This window comes from Chrysochloris asiatica, unplaced genomic scaffold (assembly GCF_000296735.1).
Source record: "Chrysochloris asiatica unplaced genomic scaffold, ChrAsi1.0 scaffold00038, whole genome shotgun sequence".
Lineage (NCBI taxonomy): Eukaryota > Metazoa > Chordata > Mammalia > Afrosoricida > Chrysochloridae > Chrysochloris > Chrysochloris asiatica.
In genome coordinates, this window is record NW_006408556.1 from 4964540 (window position 1) to 4983741 (window position 19202).

The 19202-nt window shown below is 39.7% G+C and overlaps 1 protein-coding gene across 3 annotated transcripts in view; it reads left to right on the forward strand.

Annotated features, from left to right (window-relative positions):
• Positions 1-19202, forward strand: part of MAPK14 (mitogen-activated protein kinase 14) — a 115402-nt gene that overhangs the window by 42312 nt on the left and 53888 nt on the right. For all 3 annotated transcript variants that reach the window (XM_006860402.1, XM_006860404.1, XM_006860403.1), the window contains exon 2: positions 5432-5561. In XM_006860402.1, the coding sequence (XP_006860464.1) occupies positions 5432-5561 (130 nt within the window). The remainder of the gene's footprint in view (positions 1-5431; positions 5562-19202) is intronic.

Genomic DNA, 19202 nt, shown 5'->3' on the forward strand with positions numbered 1-19202 from the left:
GTATCATCTGCATATTGCAGGTTGTTAATGAGTCTTCCTCCAATCCTGATGCCACGTTTTTCTTCATAGAACCCAGCTTCTCAGATTATTTGCTCAGCAGACAGGTTGAATAAGTATAATGAAAGAATACAATCCTGTCGCACACATTTCTTGATTTTAAACTATTCAGTGATCCCATATTCTGTTTGAACAACTGCCTCTTGGTCCGCGTACAGATTCCTCATGAGCACAATTAAGTGACTACGTAGATAGTATTTTGAAGTCATGTGGTTATAGGTGTGATCATCTAAAAGGAAAATATGTAAGAGGAGGGCTCTGTACCATGTTCTGAAGAACTCCATCCTGCACATGCACAGGGAGCACATGCAGTGGAGACATAGAAAATACTAAAATGTGCCGATAAAGACTTCAGGAAGGGTAATCAGGTCAATTGCCCATCTATGAAAATGGCCATTGTAGTTGGTAACAAAAGTCCTTAATGGCCCTGAAAAGAAGAGTCTTAGTGGAAAAGATTGAGGAAAGAATGGAAAATGAATGCTTCTCAAACCGTAGAATGTATATGATTCACATGTAAGTCTTCTCAACAGTGTATGTTACTTTAGCGCCTGAGAGTCTGCATTGCTAAAAAGCTCCTAGATAATGTCAGTGATGCTGGTCTTTAGAGCCTTGAGTCACAGTGGTTTTTAAACTTTAGTATGTGTCAGAATTACCTGGTGAGCATGATTAAATACAGATTGTTGGGCCCACATCAAAGTTTCTGATTCAGTCAGTCTTAGATGATGGTGGTGGTGGTTGGTGGTGGTGTGCCTTGGAGTCGGTTCCAACACATAGTTTCTGAGGCTGTAAGTCTTTATGGGAGCAGAAAGTCCTCTTTCTCTCGAGGACTGGTTGGTAGTTTTGACTGCTGACCCTGAGGTAAGCAGCCCAATTCGTAACCACTATGCTACCAGAGCTCCTAAGTGGGACCTTGGAATTTGTGTTTCTCCTAAGTTCCCAAGTGACACTGAAATCTGGAATCACATTTTGAGAACCACTGGGTTAAATAATTTATTGGGGAACTTTAACTGTGATGGGGGAACCTTAACAGGGAAGTTGGTTGTGTCTTTTTTTGCTTTTCATTGACAACAGGAAATAACCATAAGATACTTATGTGGATGAAAGGAATAGAGGGGAAAGGAATGAGTAAAGCTCTTGAGAAGATGAGGGGGATGTTTCCAAAGCATATATTAAGGTCTGGGCTTTTGATAAGAAGGGCATGAGCCCTTGGTTGTATAGTAAGAGGGAAGATGGGATCTTAGTACAGAGAGGTTTACAAATTTATTGATAGACAGATGAATCTCTCCTCTGATGTCTTTTGTTTTCTGAATGAAGACAAAGATGAATCCTGAGGGAAGAGGGTAAGTTTGAGGAAGAGACAAGGTGTCAAAATAATCACCTTGGAGTAGGAAAGTGAGCATACCAGAACATGTGACGGGATTGAGAGTTTATTTGAGGTTAAGGTCAGAAATGAAAATGAGGCCAATCTATCTGATTGTACATTCTATTTTTCTTCAGCCACAGTTAGCTTCTTGAATGTAGGAATGGAGAAGGTGAGTGAGTGAGCTCATCCAAGGTTAAACTTTAGCCAGTTAACTACATCAGAGAGAGAAGTACAAGAGACTGATTATAATCTTGGAGCATGTTCTCTAATCCCTAAATCCAGGCAAGAAGGGAAGTGAAGATATGTAAGAGGACTGATGGATAGCAGCAAGCAGTGATGATGAAGTCAATGAATTGTGGCCAGGGCCGGTGAGCAGGTAAACTAGAAGGTGGAGGAGGCTGTAATGCAAAGCCAGCCCTGGCTTTCAGAGTTCAGTAGGTGGGGCAGGTTTTGGTGGTGATAGAGGCCTAGGCTGTGAGTGTGGGAGTGACTAGACAAGGTGGAGTTTCCTCATGAGGTCAGGAAACTGAAAGGCCAGGATGTTGGATGTGCCCTCCACCTGGATGTTGACGTTGCCAAGAATGATGCTGGAAGTGGAGAGAGACTTTGAGATAGAAACTAACTTTTCAGTGAATGACGGAAAATTCCATGTCAGTAGATAACAACAGCAACAAGAGAGGAAGGAATGGTTTATCATGGTTGTGAGCAGGAAGTTTTGTAAAAACAAAGGGGGGATAATGGTCTGGAAGTGGTACTAATTGGCTAGTTCACTTGCTAGCCTCATATGTTGTTGTTGTTAAGTGCCTTTGCGTCAGTTCCTACTGGTAACCCTGTGAAGAGTTTCCAAGGAACAACTGGTAAGTTTGAACTGCCGACGTGCTGTTCAAACTGACCTTGTGGTCCAGTGCATTATCCTGTAGCGCCATGTCACATTTCTGAGAGAAAATACCCTCCTCCAATTGCAGGGCTAAGAGAAGTAGTGTCTTTAGGGTATGACCTAGTAACTAAAGCAGAGAGGGGGACCTTTTAGAAAAGTTGAAGATTTTACAGAATTTGATTATCACAAATGGAGTTAAAGAGTGAAGCATAATGGTTTAGGAGAGACGAGAAGGCACTGGACCAATTGCAGAGTTGATGGGGCTGAGAGTTTGGTGATAATATTGAAAACAAAAATAACCTTATTTCCATCAAGTCAATTCTGACTCTTGGCAACCCGTATATTGCAGAGTAAAACTGAGCTAGCTCCATAGGGTTTTCTTGTGTGTAGTCTTTGCAAAAGCAGATCACTAAGGCTTTTCACCATGGTACCACTGGGTGGGTTAGGACTGCCAACCTTTCAGATGAGCAGTGGAGCATAAACCACTTACGTCACCCAGGAGGAGTCTTTGGTGATTATAGATTTTCAGATTGTCTTGGATGCCCATTTGAGACTGAAATAAATAAGAGGATGAGACATGATGAAATTAGCCTGGATGGTCCTTAAAAATAATGAATATCTTTATTCACATCAAATTTCTTCCCACGGATAGTTCTACGTGATAAGGCCTTTGCCCACGTCTCAGACCTCTTCATCCCTGTCTGCTCTTCTCCTTGCTCCCTGCACTCCACCTACACAGGCTGCCTTTCTTTTTCCATCATTCCAGCATACCATACTTTATCTGTTTGTTTGGTTGTTTTTTGTTTGACAGCACTTGCTATTTTGACAGGCAGCATAGCAAAATGATTGATGGCATGGGTTCTGGACCCAGACTTCACTTCCTACCACTTTCTGCCTTTGCTATCATGAGCAAGTTATTGTTAAGGAACCCTGATGATGCTGTGGGTTGGGCATTGGGCTGCTAACCACAAGGTCAGTGGTTCAAACCTACCTGCTGCCCATGAGAGAAAGATAAGGCTCCTATAAAGATTTACAGTATTGGAAACCCTATACAGAGTCACTATGAGTCAGAATTTACTTGATGGCAGTAGATTTGGGTGGTTTTGCATTTTTGGTACTTCATGTGTGGAGCGCTGGTGACACCATGGTTAAAAATGCTTGGCTGCTAACTGAAAGGTCAAACCCAGCAGCTGCTTTCCAGGAGAACGGTGTGGCAGTCTGCTTCTGTAAGGAAGGACAGCCTTGGAGTCCCTGTGGGGCAGTTCTGTACTGCCCTATAGAGTTCCTATGAGTCAGAATCAACTCAGTGGGTTAGCTTCGGTTCTGGTACTTTAGTTTTCTTATTTGGAAATAGGAGCATTTACTGCATAAATGTACTGTTGTTAAGTGCTGTCGAGTCAGGTCTGACTCATAGCAACCCTGTATAGGGTGTCCAAGCAGCAGCTGGTGGGTTTGAACCGCCACCCTTGTGGTTAGCAGTCCAGTGCTGATCCTACAGTGCCACACCAAGACTCCATCGATGTGCTAAGATGATTAAAAGAGGTATAAGAAAAAAAGCTATAAGAAAAGTCATGAAAAATGCCTATTATGTGGTTAACAATCAATGTTAGTATTTCTGTTAGTTCTTCTGCTTGAAGCTCCTTTTCCCTGTATCTTCATATGGTTGCTGCTTTCGCAACATTCCATTCTAAGACAACTCCACTGACTTTCTGTCTCTATGCCATTACCAAGTTTTAGTTAGTCCCAGTATTCATCACTGTTTGAAATTATTTTATTATTCTGCTTTCGTTCCCTTTGCCCATTAGATTCTAAGCTCCTTGAGTCTAGGGATTTGTTACTTGTGCCCTACTACATCTCAAACTCTAAAAAAGTGTCAAATACTTTGTGGGTACTGATGAATTATCGGTGGCTTCTGAGGCCTGTGCTCTAATTAAGTAGCATGTGGTGGCAAAGTGACAATGAATGAGACCTAGGCAGAGAAGACAGACAAAATCCATGGTACAGCCCATTGGCTTATTTAGATCAGGCAGCTGCTTTTTTTTTTTTTTTTTTTTTGTAAATTAAGTTTTATTAAGGAGCTCTGGTAGCATAGTGGTTACGAATCGGGCTGCGAACCTTAAGGTCAGCGGTTCGAAACTACCAGCTGCTCCGCGGGAGAAAGATGAGGCTTTCTACTCCCGTAAAGATTTACACCCTCGGAAACCCTATACAGGGTCACTATGGGTCGGAACCGACTCGATGGCACACAACAACAACAACAACAAAGTTTTATTAAAAGACAGTGATACCCATTTTGTTTACTTTTTTATCTAAAGCTACTTTCCGACTCCAACCTCAGAGCTAAGTAGTTGTAACAGAAAAACCCTGTATGTTGCAAAGTCTAAAATATTTCTTATCTGTCATCATGTGAAAGAAGTCAGTGGGCCCCTGATTTAGATGCATTAAAAAAAAAAAAAAAATCACCAGAAAGAATGAATACAGCTTTGTTTGGATAGTGGGATTATAGGCCATTTTAGTTTTTACTTTAAACTATTGTATTTTGTTACTGCTGTTAAGTGCCTGTTGAGTCAGTTCTGACTCATAGCAACCCTGTATAGAGTTTCCAAGGAGTGACTGGTGGGTTTGAACCACCAACTTTGTGGTTAGCAGTCCAGTGCTGATACTAAAATGCCACACTAGAACTCCCATATTTTGTTATGGTGGCGGTGGAGGTGGTGTGCCCGGGAGTCACTTCTAACTCATAGCAATCGTGTAAATGTAGGGTTTCTAAGGAGTGACTGGTGGGTTTGAACCACGAACCTTGTGGTTAGCAGCTCAGTGTTGATCCTACAGCACCACACCAGGACTCCCATATTTTGTTATGGTGGTGATGGTTGTGTGCTGTGAAGTCAGTTCCTACTCATAGCAACCCTGTATAGGGTTTCTGAAAGTGTAAATCTTTTGGGGAGCAGAAAGCCTCGTCTTTCTCCCTCAGAGTGGCTGGTAGATTCAAACTGCTGACCTGTGGTTAGCAGTGCAACTTGTAATCCACTGTGCTACACATTTACTTTAGAAATGTGATAGCCTTGTAAATACTCAAAATTACAGAGAGCCGTTTTAATGATGACTCCTTTTTTTTTCTTTCTCTTCCTTAGTGCTGCTTTTGACACAAAATCTGGGTTACGTGTGGCAGTGAAGAAGCTCTCCAGACCATTTCAGTCCATCATTCATGCCAAAAGGACCTATAGAGAACTACGGTTACTTAAACATATGAAGCATGAAAATGTAAGTCATTTACTCAAAGAAGAATAAACTCTGCTTTTGACTAGATTGAAGGAACTGTGTTCTGACTGCTGCAGCTAGAAATACAGTAAAGTGCCCTGATTTTAGTCCAGGCCTTTTGTAATGGGTATTTCTGACTACTGGATTATGTCAAAGAGCTATCTAACCCTTGGAATGAAAATGGTGCATTTTCCTGGAGTTCTGGTTTTACTCAGGAATTTTTAGAGGGATAGCATTTTAAAAATGTTTAACATAAAGAACATTATGAAATACAACACAAAATACACAAGAACCTTTCAGAGAAATTATTACAAAGACATTTTGCATTGTCTGTCTGGTTTGTTGAAGCCAGCAATAGCAGCATATAAAGATCCATGGTTATTGTGTTGTTAGTGATTATTTCAGTGGAGAAGTTTGGGGAAGAATGCCTTATGCCTTATGTTTATTGAATGTTCTAGCAAAGTCTACCTAAGATGGCTATTATGCATTTTTTAATTTTAATGTTATAATTTTATAATACTTTAATCTTTCTTTTTAACCTTCTTCAAGAACCAACCACTCCTTGTATATGTATCTTAATAAATGTGACAGGTATTCTACTAAATGTGAGCAATTTTAATAAGTGGTTTAATTGAAATATGACTTTTTCTTTTTTATTAATTTGGGAATTTGAGAACAAAGCCAGCCTGCAGATGGGTGCTTGGAAAATCGACAATATAGGTATCATCTAAATATTAACTGGAAGTAAAACAAACAATTAACTGAGGACATTTTTCAGATTTTCAAAATCAAGTTTAGAGTTTATGTGACTGCTTTATGAAAGTACTGTAAACTTTGTATTCATGTAGAAACATTGGCCATTAAGAGATTTTAGAGTCGTTTGGCCCTACTGATTGTTGCTGTGTTGAAAAAGTTCAAAATTTGTGAATTTATTACCTCACTGTGATTTTTCTGTTTTTAATAATTGAACTTTTTTCTCTATACGTTGAAAAAACAAATCACATATAAGTGATATTTTATTAGTATGCATTTGTTTACTTAAGCTCAAATTTCTTCTAAATTAAGGACATTAAAGTTGTTAAATCTGGTATTAGATGGTGGATGTGACTATATTCATAAAATAGCTGGAATTTATTTCTTCTGTTTTATTTTAATTGCATAGTATTGAGAAAGTACTGTTTTCCACAGATAACCTCTATTCCTAGTTGTAATTTTTTTTTAAAGCTTTTATTGCAATGAGGGAAGATCATCAGTTTTATACTCAACCAATCATATTTTGCATTTCTTTGCAATGATTTTGATCCCCTGCATGTACCATCAATTAACAGTATTTACCTTATTCCCTTTTTTTTTTTTTGATGTACAGAAAATACATATTTAAATGACCAAAGGGCACGTTTCCTCCTGCCTGCAGGCACACACAGCCTTTCTCAGTCCATGGGTCTAGAGTCCTCAGCTGCTGTATCTCTCTATACCATCACCACTTTTCTGGTTAGGATCCCACATCCTGTGTTCATGTTCTTCCCACTTATGGTCCTAGGGTCCTCAGTTCCTGTAATGAAAGATTAACTGCCCTCTCCCCTTTTTGTTTCACATTTTCTACCTTTACAGTTGTGACACTTGCAATTAATCATGATACCAGTTACTCACTATTGAATCAAAAGAATCCTATCTTCACTAGGTATAATTTTACATGAGCAGTCATGTGCAAACCTGAGTTTAAAAGTTCAGTGCAAACAACCAACTGCTCTGAAAGGGATCACACTAGAAGGTCCTTAATAGAATGGGAGAAAATGTGGAACGTAACTCATAGTCATAGAAAAAGACCAGGCTTATTGGTCAGATAGAGACTGGTAGAACCCAGAGACTATGGTCCTTAGTCACCCTTTTAGGTCTAGAAATGAATTTACTCCCATGACTCAATTTTCAGTCAAACAATATACAGGTCTATATTAAGGGAACAATAACAGAAGTGATGTACATACATTTTAGAATAATAAACCATTGAGATCAAAAGGACAGCATTTACCTAAGGACAATGCTCAGAAGGGTTAGGAAAGAAGGAAGAATGGAAACAGAAAACACAGGGAGGAAGTGGGATAAGTGATGTTGCATTGGGGAGACTGCAGGCTTTGAGACAAAACAAAATGTGTATGAATTGTTGAATGTGATAATTTGCTCTGTAAACCTTCACCCAGTTCATAATGAAAAGTTAAAAAGAGAGAAAAAAAAAGTCTGTGCAGAGCTGCAGACTTCCTAATCAGTGACATGTTACAGAATTTCAGATACATGGAAAGAGCTGGCAGGAGAAGCTTTATTCCAAGGCCTGCATAGAATCAAAGTGGCCTGGCAGCTTAACTGATATGTTTATATTTGGTTTAAAACACTTTTCAGTATGCATGCTGTTTTTCATTTCAACTTCTTAACCATAAAGAATATTTTGAAAATGGGATGCAAGTCAAACAGTTATAGAACTCTAAAGTACCTTCAGGAGTCCTGGTGTGACACCGTAGGATAAGCAATGGACTGCTAACCACAAGGTTGATGATTCAAATCCACCAGCTGCTCCTCAGAAACCTTATATAGGGTCACTGTGAGTCAGAACTGACTCAACGGCACTTAACAACAACAACAAAGCACCTCCAGGGAGCCAGGGGTCCCACTGGTGCAGCTTATACTAATGTAAAACAATCTGGTTTAGGAGATTACCAGTACTATAGTTTGTTTTGTTTTTCTTCCTAGACATTTAAGCCAGTGTTTAATCAAAAAATTAATTTAGGTTATTTGTATTTATTCTTGGCTTCTAGTAACTATAAGTTGCAACTATGTTTATTGTTTTATGCTGTAATTTTTGGGGATGAGATGCTACAAAGTGTATCTTACATGATACTGGGCTGGTTACATTTAGGCTATGTGGCGCTATGGACCAATGTATCAGACTGCAAAGTCGTTTGAACTGCAAGGTTGGTAGTTCAAGCTCACCAGCTTCTCCTTGGAAACCCTATACAGGGTCACTATGGGTCAGAATTGACTCGATGGCACTTAACAACAGCAACAATGCTCGTATAGTGATGGGTTAACATTGTTTTAATTTAGAAAAGGCTACATGACTCTGAAACAAGAGGCCTGTGCCATTACAGAAAATAGTATGATGCTTCCTCAGAAAGCTAGAAGTAGCTTTTCTACCTTGTTCTTGTTGTTAGGTGCCGTGGAGTCAGCTCCAACTCAGCGATTTTAGGCACAATAGCATGAACCCTGGTCCTTCACTTTCCCCACAAGTGTTTAGTGTGAGCCATCATTGCAGCCATTGTGTCAGTCCGTCTTGTTGGGAGTCTTCTTCTTTTCCGCTGACTCTCTACTTTATCAAGCATAATGTTGTTTTCCAGGAACTGGTCCATATGACTACATTTCCAAAGTATGTGAGATCAAGTTTCTTCATCCTTGGTTCTAAGGGGCATTCTGGCTGTACTTCCAAGACAAATTTGTTTGTTCTTCTGGCAGTCCCTGGTTGCAAAAAATGTGGCAACAACCATCCATCCCATGGTGCACTCTGCTTCTCATCTGGGTTCAATAATTCATTACGGTGGCCACACAGAACTCAGACGCCACACTCACAGTTATGGGGTTTATTAGGGAAGATAGCAGGTTACATCTCAGGGCCTGGAATGCTCAGGACATAGTTGTTATAGCCGTGCCCACAGGCAGGCCTCCCTCTGCCTGGCCAATGTTACAGAGCTCTTTTAGGGCTGCTGATAAATGCCTAAAAGCACACCATTCCACCATAAGCCTCAGCCTAAAGACTCAGCTCTTGCTCCATGAGTCAGCAAACGTAGCTCTTCCAGTTAAGTGCCTACAGGCACGCTATTCTGGAAGCAAACCTCCTGCCCAGAGTCACTGAGTGTCCTGCTTGCTCTGCGGTGGGCTGGCTCCTGGTTCTGCTGCTGCTGTTTCTCCTCTGCCACTCCTCCAGTTACCCCTGAGTCAAGGAAGTTCAGTGTGTAGGGATCTTGGGGCCCAAAGGATGCACTCCACTCCTAGTTCTTCTTTGATGGTAGTGAGATCTTCCCCATTCCCTCCTGCTTTTGAGAGAGCTCATTTTATAACCAGTTCTTGTGCTGTTGCTGTTGTGAAGTGCTGTTGAGTCAGTTCTAACTCATAGTGACACTGTATAGACTTTCCCAGGTGGGTTTGAACTGCCTACCTTAGAGTTTGCAGTCCAGTGCTGATTCTGCAGCACCACACCAGGAGTCCAGTAGGATGGCAAAATCGACCAGTCACAATTAGTCCTATTAACAATCACTCCCAACTGACTCATGTAATCTATCAGCACCTTCACCCACCTTCTTACCCAGGCTTATCAGAGAAAAGTCATTTGGTGGGAGTTTACAAAGACTATGGCTAGAAGAGGCAAGAAATAATTCATGACACTCTAATGGTACTTTCAATATTCTTTGCCAACACCATAATTTTATCCATTAGGATCCAGCAGTCCTACTCCTACATGTATATAGTTAAAAGGGCAGTGACACTCAGACACATATGTACTGCATTGTTCATCACAGCATTATTTACAAAGCATGAAGAAACAACCTAAGTGCCCGTTAATGGATGAATGGTTAAACAAATTGTACATGCGTAAAATGGAATACTATGAAACTATAAAGAGTAATGAGGAGTCTTCCACGGGTGAATCTGGAGAACATTGTGCTGAGTGAAATAAGTCAATCACCAAGGATAAATATTGTATGGTCTCACTCTTGTAACACATAGGAAGCAACAGTCTTTGGTGGTTACCAGGGAGAGGCAGGGACTGTAGATCGTAGACACTTGTTACTTGGTGGTGGGAAAAGCAGCATCCAATATGGGTGAAATCTGTACATGTGAAGTTAAGACACAAAGAAGTATTTAAGAATAAGGGACACTTTTGGTAAATACCATATAATTTTGCAATAACAACAATAACCAATAAAATATGTGTGTGGTTACATGGGTAGACATATAGGAAGGAACATGAATATAATAGTATACACACAGGTGTGTCTGCAGACATATGTACATACATGTCTCTGCACACTACAAATAGATTCATATACAGGCATATTAAAATTCATAGGGGTCCCAGTTATAGATACTACCAAGACATAATCTAACATCTTCCAGGACTGGTTTACTGGGTTTGAAGACTTAAGACCTTAGTATCTTGTCTTTCGCCACACATATTTGTAAGTGCTGTGTCTCAGTCATCTTTCTGTCACCATGCCTAGCATGGTGTCTTATGGTTTTCACATCTTCTGTAGCTCTTATTGTTAAATCTTATTCTAATTAATGAGGCAGTACCTGACAACATGTTTATAGCACTTCCTTGAGAAAATAAATAAATTACTGTAGAAATCTTAAAACCATTTAATAACAACAACAACAACCATGTTCTTATGCGATAACTCAGTCAATTGGCATCAGTTCCTAGTATGTTTTACATCCTAGTTTGGTTAGTGGTGCCTAGGGTCTTAAAAACTTGCAAGCAGCCATCAAAGACACAACTACTGGTCTCTTCCCATCTGGAACAAAGGAAGATGAAGGAACCCAAAGACTCAAGGAAGACAGTAGTGCCCTGAGAACCTCAGCCTCTTGTATCTTGAGATCAGTATAACTAGATGGTGTCCAGCTGCCACTACCAACACTTCTGGACAGGGATACACTGGAAGCTCCTGGCTAGAATGGGAGAGAACTCACATTCTTAAAGAAGGCCTGACATACTGCACTGATAGAGACTACAGGAACTCCCAAGACTGTTGCCCTAAAGTACCCTTTGAGCTTGGAACTGAAGCCACTTCCAGTAGCCATGTTTCGTGCAAACAGCAGATTGTCTTAAAAACAATATCACTTATAAGTTTTTGCTTCCTTAAGTTAATCAGCTATATGTAACCAAATGGTCAACATTTACCCTAAAACAAAAATGAGGTACTAAGGTGAGGCAGGGAAGCTAGATTAATGAAAACAGGACACACAGAGTGGAAATAATGAGAATACTGACACATTGTGAAAAATCTAACCTGTGTCACGGAGCAAGTTGTATAAAAATTGTTAAATGGGAGCCTAAATTACTATGTAAAATTTTACCTACAACACAATTAAATATTTTTTAAAAATAAAAACAAGGCAGACAGAATTAGAAAAACAGAATTTTCACATTCATTAAATCGGATGAGGCTTTCTGCTCCCATAAAGATGTGTAGCCTCAGAAATCCTTTACATAGTCACTGAGTCAAAACTGACTCTATGGCAGCAATGAGTGGGGTTGTTTTATGGATGACTTACTAGCAGTCTATGTTTTTATATTAAGAATTGTAGGTTCTAGCAGTATCAGTTTCTAGAGGGTCACTTATAAATATTATTAAATTGTTTGGGCAAAAAAGAAAAGCACCCAGCCGAATGCTTCATAATTCTCTATTATGTTGGGAAATTTTTGAAGGGGGAACAGGAAGGAGCCAAAGATTTTGACTGCATTTCAGCCTTTGATACAAACAATTGTTAGGTGCTTACAATGTAAAAGTAGTTTTACCCAGACTTCCAAAATAAGTTTAAGTTAGATGCTAAGAGGAATTAAAATTTGCAGTATTGGTAACAAGTAATATTTTTACGTCCTAGGAATGCATGTGCTCTTTTATACAAAAATGCTTCTGACTCACATTTAGTTCATTTTGAGTTATTTCTTCAGTTGGTGATAATGAATGACAGATATCCATTTGTTAGCTGGGTAACTGGGTTAAGGGATGCCCTCTATTACTATAATAGTTATTCTCTGAACAAAGTTCGCTGGCCTGTTCCTGATTGAACTTGTAACCTTGATCTCATTAATTCCTGCTCTAAAAAAAGATTAAAGAGAGGCAACTTGTGAGCTGCATCCTTTTGTTGTCTAGGCAGATACTACAAAGGTTGCTCAATTACTGGCCTGGAAATTTTTAAATGGCCAAGGGAATCTTCATACATTTTGGAGTCCCTGGCGTAAGCAGTTAATTGCTTGGCTGCTAACCAAAAGGCTGACAGTTCCAATCTACCCAGAGACACCTCACAAGAAAGGTCTAGTGATACACTTTCCCAAATCAGCCATTCTAAACCTGATAGAGTACAGTTCTATTCTGACACACTGGAGTTGAAATCAACTCCACAGCAACGGGTTTTCCAATGAATTTCATTTGTGGGGGTGTTAGATTTACCATGGTAGACCAAGTGGTTGTTTGGTGTGTTTTTTAAGTGCATGAAGTAGAATTAGTAGATAGATAGCTGGGCCATCCTCAAGATCACCAGCATATTTGAGTTAATTGTTGCAGCTACTGTGCCCATCAGGGCCTCTTTCTCCTTCACTGGCCATCTCCTTCACCAAACAGGATGACCTCCTCCAGGGATTGGTCCCTGCTGATGACATTTCCAAATCAAGCGAGTCAGACAAAAGTTCTACTGTCATCTATAAGTTTTTCATTGGTTAATTTTTAGAAGTAGATCACGAGGCCTTTTTTCCTATCCCAACGTAATCTGAAGCTCCACTGAAACCTGCCCACCATGGAGGGACCCTCCTGGTATTTGAACTACCAGTGGCATAGCTTCCAGCGTCACAGCAACTCTGGCCACGAGACTTTAACAAAAGGACAGGTGATGGAAATTCACTAAATACTGCCTTTAGTCGATGCTGAGTTTAAGTGTTTCCTCTGTGTGCATGCCATTTTAACTAAAAAAAAAATACAACTTCTAAGGGTCAACCTTTGGACTGTTGTAGTAAGATCATTTGAGGTATTTGTTGCTTATTTTTACTATCAGTATGTTTTAAATATTTGATTCCTGAGTTACTTTGAAGTGAATGGAATTATATGACAACAAAAAGAGTAAGGGAATAGGCTAAAATATGACTTGAATTTGAAAGGAAAATTCCATTTGAGAAATAAGAACTGAATTGATTATGGGATATTTATAAAACGCTTCTGAAATCTACCACTGGGAAACTTTTGTTTTACATTATTTTTCTTGTGATTGTTGTTGTTGTTTGATACTGTCAGGTAGGTTCTGACTCATAGTGATCCTGTGCATAACAGAACAAAACACTGCTGGGTCTTGAGCCCTCCTTACAAATGTTACATTTGAGCTCATTGCTCTTGCCATTGTGCCATTCCATCTCGTTATGGGGTGTTTATCTTTTTTGCTTACTTTCCACTTTACCATGCTTGATTGTCCTTATCTAGAGACTGGTCCCTCCTGATAACATGTCTGAAAGTATGAGAGAAGAAGTTTTGCCATCCTGGCTCATAAGGAGCATTTTGGCTCTACTTCATACAAGACAAATTTGTTTGTTCTGGCATTCCATATATCTTTTAATATTCTTCTCCAACACCATAATTCAAATGCATCGATCCTTCTATGGCTGTATTTATTGTCCAACTTTCACATGCGTAGGAGGCGATTGAAATACCATGACTTGGGTCAGACGCATCTTAGTCCTCAGACTGATCTCTTTGCTTTTTAACACTTAAAGAGGTCTTTTGCAGCAGATGTACGTAATGCAATATGTTGCTTGATTTCTTGACTTTTGCTTCCATGAATGTTGATGTGTAGCCAATCAAAATGAAGTCTTTGATAACTTCAGTCTTTTTTCCGTTTATTGTGATATTATTTATTGGTCCCGTTGTGAGGATTTTTATTTTCAAAAAAGTATGATAAAAGTATAAAACTTTGGTTCATACCTTTCCTGATTTTGAATTACTCAGTATCTCTTTTTATTCCCTTTTTCTGTTCCAACAACTGCCTCCTGGTCTATGTACAGGTTCCTTGTGAGCGTAATTAAGTATTCTGGAATACTTATGGTTTGCAATGGTATCCATAGTTTGTCATGATCCACACAGTCAAAAGCCTTTGCATAGTCAATGCAGTACAAATTAAATATCTTTCTGGCTTTCTCTGCTATCAGTCAAGATCCATCTGACATCAGCAGTAATATCCCTAGTTAGTTCCACATCCTCTTCTCAATCCAGCTTGGATTTCTGACAGTTCCCTGTTGATGTACTGTTGCAACCATTTTTTAATGATCTTCAGCAAAATTTTATTTGCATGTGATATTAATGATATTGTTCAATGATTTCCACAATTCCACTGGGTCACCTGTCTTTTGAATGGACATTAATGTGGATTTCTTCTTGGCCAGGTAGCTGTCTTCCCAATTTCTTGACATAGATGAGTGAGCACCTCCAATACTGTTGAAAGATTTCAGTTTGTAGTCTGTCAATTCCTGAAGCCTTGTTTTTCACCAATGCCTTGTGCAGCTTGGACTTCTTCCTTCAATACAATGGTATTTGCAATTGATCATATGCTACCTCCTGAAATGCTTTGAACATCGACCATTTCTTTTTGGTGTAGTGACTCTGTGTATTCCTTCCATCTTCATTTGTGTTTTTCTACATCTAATATTTTGCCCATAGAATCCTTCAATATTTCATGTTGAGTCTTGGATTTTTTCTTCAGTTCTTTCAGCCCTAGAAATGCTGAGTGTGATCTTCCCTTTAGGTGTTCTAACTCCAGATGTTTGCACATTTCATTATAATATTTGACTTTGTCTTCTCAAGCTTCCCTTTGAAAATTTCTGTTCAGCTCTTTCATTTCCTCGATTCTTCCACTTGCTTTTTAGCTTCTCTATACTCAAGAGCAAGTTTTAGAGTCTCTTCTGGCATGCGTTTTAGGTCTTTTCTTTCTTTCCTGTCTTTTTAATGAACTTTTACTTTCTTCCTGTACGATGTCCTTATTGTCATCTCACAAATCTTCTGTTCTTTGATCATTAGTGTCTAATACATCAAATCTGTTCTTAAAATGATCTCTAAATTCAGGTGGCATATATGCAAGCTCATATTTTGGCTCTCGTGGCATTGTGGACTTGTTTTGATTTTCTTCAGCTCCGTCCTGAACTTCTTGTTGTTAAGTGCCATCGAGTCAGTTTCAACTCATAGCGACTCTGTATAGGGTTTCTGAAGAGCAGCTGGTGAGCCTGAACTGCCGACCTTGCAGTTCAAACTGACCTTGCAGTCCAGCTCATTAACCCACAGCACCACACCAAGGTTCCATAGGAACAACTGATGATCCATTCCACAGTCTGCCCCTAGCCTTGTTTTGGCTGGTTATATGGAGCTTTTCTACCTTCTCTTCCCACAGGTGGAATCAGCTTGATTCCTGTGTCTCCCATCTAGTGAAGTTCATGTGCATGATTGCCTTTAATGTTGTTTTATAAAAAGGTATTTGTAATGAATAAGTTGCTCATTATTTTGCTGCTGTTGTTAGGTGCTATCAAGTTGGTACCAACTCATAGTGACTCTGTGCACAATAGAATGAAACATGGGCTTTAGTTGTTGTTATGCAAATTTGAGTAACAGTGATATTAACTGGTCTTCCTTATAGGCATATGGATATTGTCCTATCACAGACAGCATTGTATTTCAAGATAAATCTTGAAATGTTCTTTTTAACAAAGAATGTGATGTTGTTCCTGCTGAATTTGTTGTTCCCAGCATAATAAACCATATAATTATTCAATTTAACATGGTCAATACCAGTCCGTTTCATTTCACTGCAATGCCCAGGATATCTATCTTTATGCGCTCCATTTCATTTTGGACAACTTCCAATTTTCCTAGATTCATACTTTGTATATTCCATGCTCTGATTATTAATAGACGTTTGCAGCTACTTCTCATTTTGAGTTGTGCCTCATCAGCAAATGAAGGTCTGGAAGCTTTGCTCCATTCAGGTCATTATAATCCACTCTACTTTGAGGAGGCAGCTTTTCTGCAGTTGTCTTTTGAGTGCTTTACAACCTAAGGGGCTTATCTTCCAGCACTATATCTGGCAGTGTTTTGCTTCTGTTTATAAGGTTTTCAGTGGCTACCCATTCAGCAATAGTCCGCCTTTCCTTCTTCCTAGTCTTTGTTTGGAAGCTGGGCTGAAGTCTGTCCACCATGAGTGACCCTGCTGGTATTTGAAATATTGGTGGCATAGCTTCCAGCATCACAGCAACATGCAAGTCACTAAAGTACAACAAGCTGACAGGCGAGTGGTGGTTTCTTATGATTAATACTCCGTAAACATGATTAATTATAGATATTTTGTAAATGCCCACAAAAAATAGTTGTACTTTGATAAAATATGTGGGGTTTTAATCTCATAGGATGTTTTTCCCCTTTAGGAAATTAAAATTTGGTGTAGTTTTTACTATTATTACTATTCTTTTTTCCAGGTTAATTCATTGTTTTTATCTTTTAAATTTAATGTAGCTTTATGTCAAATTCTGTTACTAGAAGTCGCTGCTTCAAATAGTTTTTGTTTCTATGGTTTATATTTGTAACTCTTTGCAGAACTCTGAGGGCTATGATCTTATTTTGGTGACACACAGCACATCATTGCTACCTTCTCCTTCGTGCTTAGCACCTTCAGCGAGAAATCCTGTGAAAATAAGCAATGTTGGTCCTTTGTCTTTCATATAAACAAAACAAAGCCCAGAGGAGAGATAGCTTTCTTTCCTTGTTTCAACAGTAGGAATTGAGGTTTTGCTGTGTGCCAGGCACTTTCCCAGGTGTTAACATTTTTGGAATGAAAAAGACAAAAACTCATGAAGCCAAGAAGTTTGAAACCGATAGTTTCAAATTTAGAGGGGTTGACTCCAAAATGCCTGTGTTTTCACATTGTAATTGGAGTGCCTTTTTAAAGTGGTTTGGACTGGTTTTGTTTGTGAGTCAGATCCTTAATGGCTTAATTTTATTGTAATCTGAGGATGATTTTTGCAATCACAACTGAAATAATATTTAAAAAATACAAACTGTTTCGACCTTTTCTTATTCTGTTGAGATAATGGGACATATCAGATAACCAGAATCAGTGATTAGAAAAACGAATAGATGACTGCAAAAAAAAAAAAAAATAGCATGACACCAAGCATCCTTCCACAGCCCTCTACACTTTCTCATCTGGGTGTTCAATTAATTGAATGACCACACAACTCAGAGACGATAGTTCCAGGGTTTATTAGGGATGTTCAACAGGGTATAATTCAGGGTCAGAGATGTTTAGGGCACAGTTCTTTTAGTCAGGACAGTCACTACTCAGCTGTGCCAACAGGCCTCTCTCTGCCTGGGCAATGTTAACAGAGCTCTTTTAGGGCTGCTGAGAAATGTCCACAGGACCCACCACTCCACAATAACTCTCAGCCTGAAGGCACTCAGCTCTAATTCTCTGAATCAGCAAACCTAGCTCCCCCAATAAAGTTTCTGGAAGCACCCCACTCTGCAAGCAAGCCTCCTGCCCAAAGGCACTCAGTTTTACTAGTTACCTGGGCTGGGAAGCCCATCACTATGTCTTGTGTTTTAGCTCTTGGTACTGCTTTTGTTGCTACTTTGCCACTTCTGCAGAATTTCAGCTTTCTGTCACTGGGTCAAGGTGGTTCATTGCACAGGATTATCTAGATCCAAAAAGACAGTCTTGATTACTGGCTGTTCTTCTCTGCTTCTGAGATGGCTCATTTTATAAATGTTTAGAGTTCCAGGTTTTTGCAATCATAATGAACAGATTAACTACTCACAGCTGAATCATACATCCAATCAGCATCTTCTTTCACCTTCTCTTTCCAGACCCAACAGGGTAAAAGTGTTGTTTAAGTAGTCTTCCAGACCCAGCAGGGTAAAAATGTTGGAAGGAATTCTGGTGTGGAACTGTAGGGTAAGCATTGGACCATAAGGTCGGTTTGAACCTCAAGGTCAGCAGTTCAAACCCATCAGCCACTCCTCAGAAACCCTATACAGGGTTGCTATAAGCTGGAGTCGACTTGACGACTCTTAATAACAACAATATCTATAAAAGAGCCCTAGTGGCCCAGCAGTTAAAGTGCTCAGCTGCTAACTGACAGGTTGATGGTTTAAACCCACCAGCCACTCCACAAGAGAAAGATGGAGCAGTCTGCTTAGGTAATGGTTGCCTTGGAAATCCTATGAGGCAGTTCTGCTCGGTCCTGCAGGGTCACCACTGCGAGTCAGAATTGACTTGATGGCAATGGAACTTTAAGGAGTCCTGGTGTGGCACTTTGGGATAAAGCACTGGACTGCAAAGTCAGTTTGAACCACAAGGTTGGCGGTTCAAACTCACCAGCCACTCCTTGCTAACCCTATACAGAGTCGTTATAAGTCAGAACTGACTTGGTGGCACTTAACAACAACATAGACCTTTAAATCTGGCTGAGCATATTTAAAAAGTGTTTTCATTTGCCTCCTAAATACCTAACTTTGTAGAAATGAGTGGTCTGGGATATATGGGGGAACTTAAAAGGGAGGGTATTATTAAGTGCTGTTGAGTCGGTACCTCACTCATAGTGAGATTTCCGAGGCTGTTAATCTTCGCTGGAGCAGAAAGCCTCATCTTTTTCAACAGAGCAGCCAGTGGGCTTCAACAGCCAACCTTGTGGTTCATACATAAATGCTTATGCTACAGAGCCACTGTCATAGACCATGACCAGAAAAGCTGCTTAAAAAACACAGATTATGTGGACCCAGGTGGGGACCTGGTTGGCCAGCAGTGTGGGGAGACCTGGGGACTCTTGGGCCCAGAGTCAGCAGCATGGCCACAGAG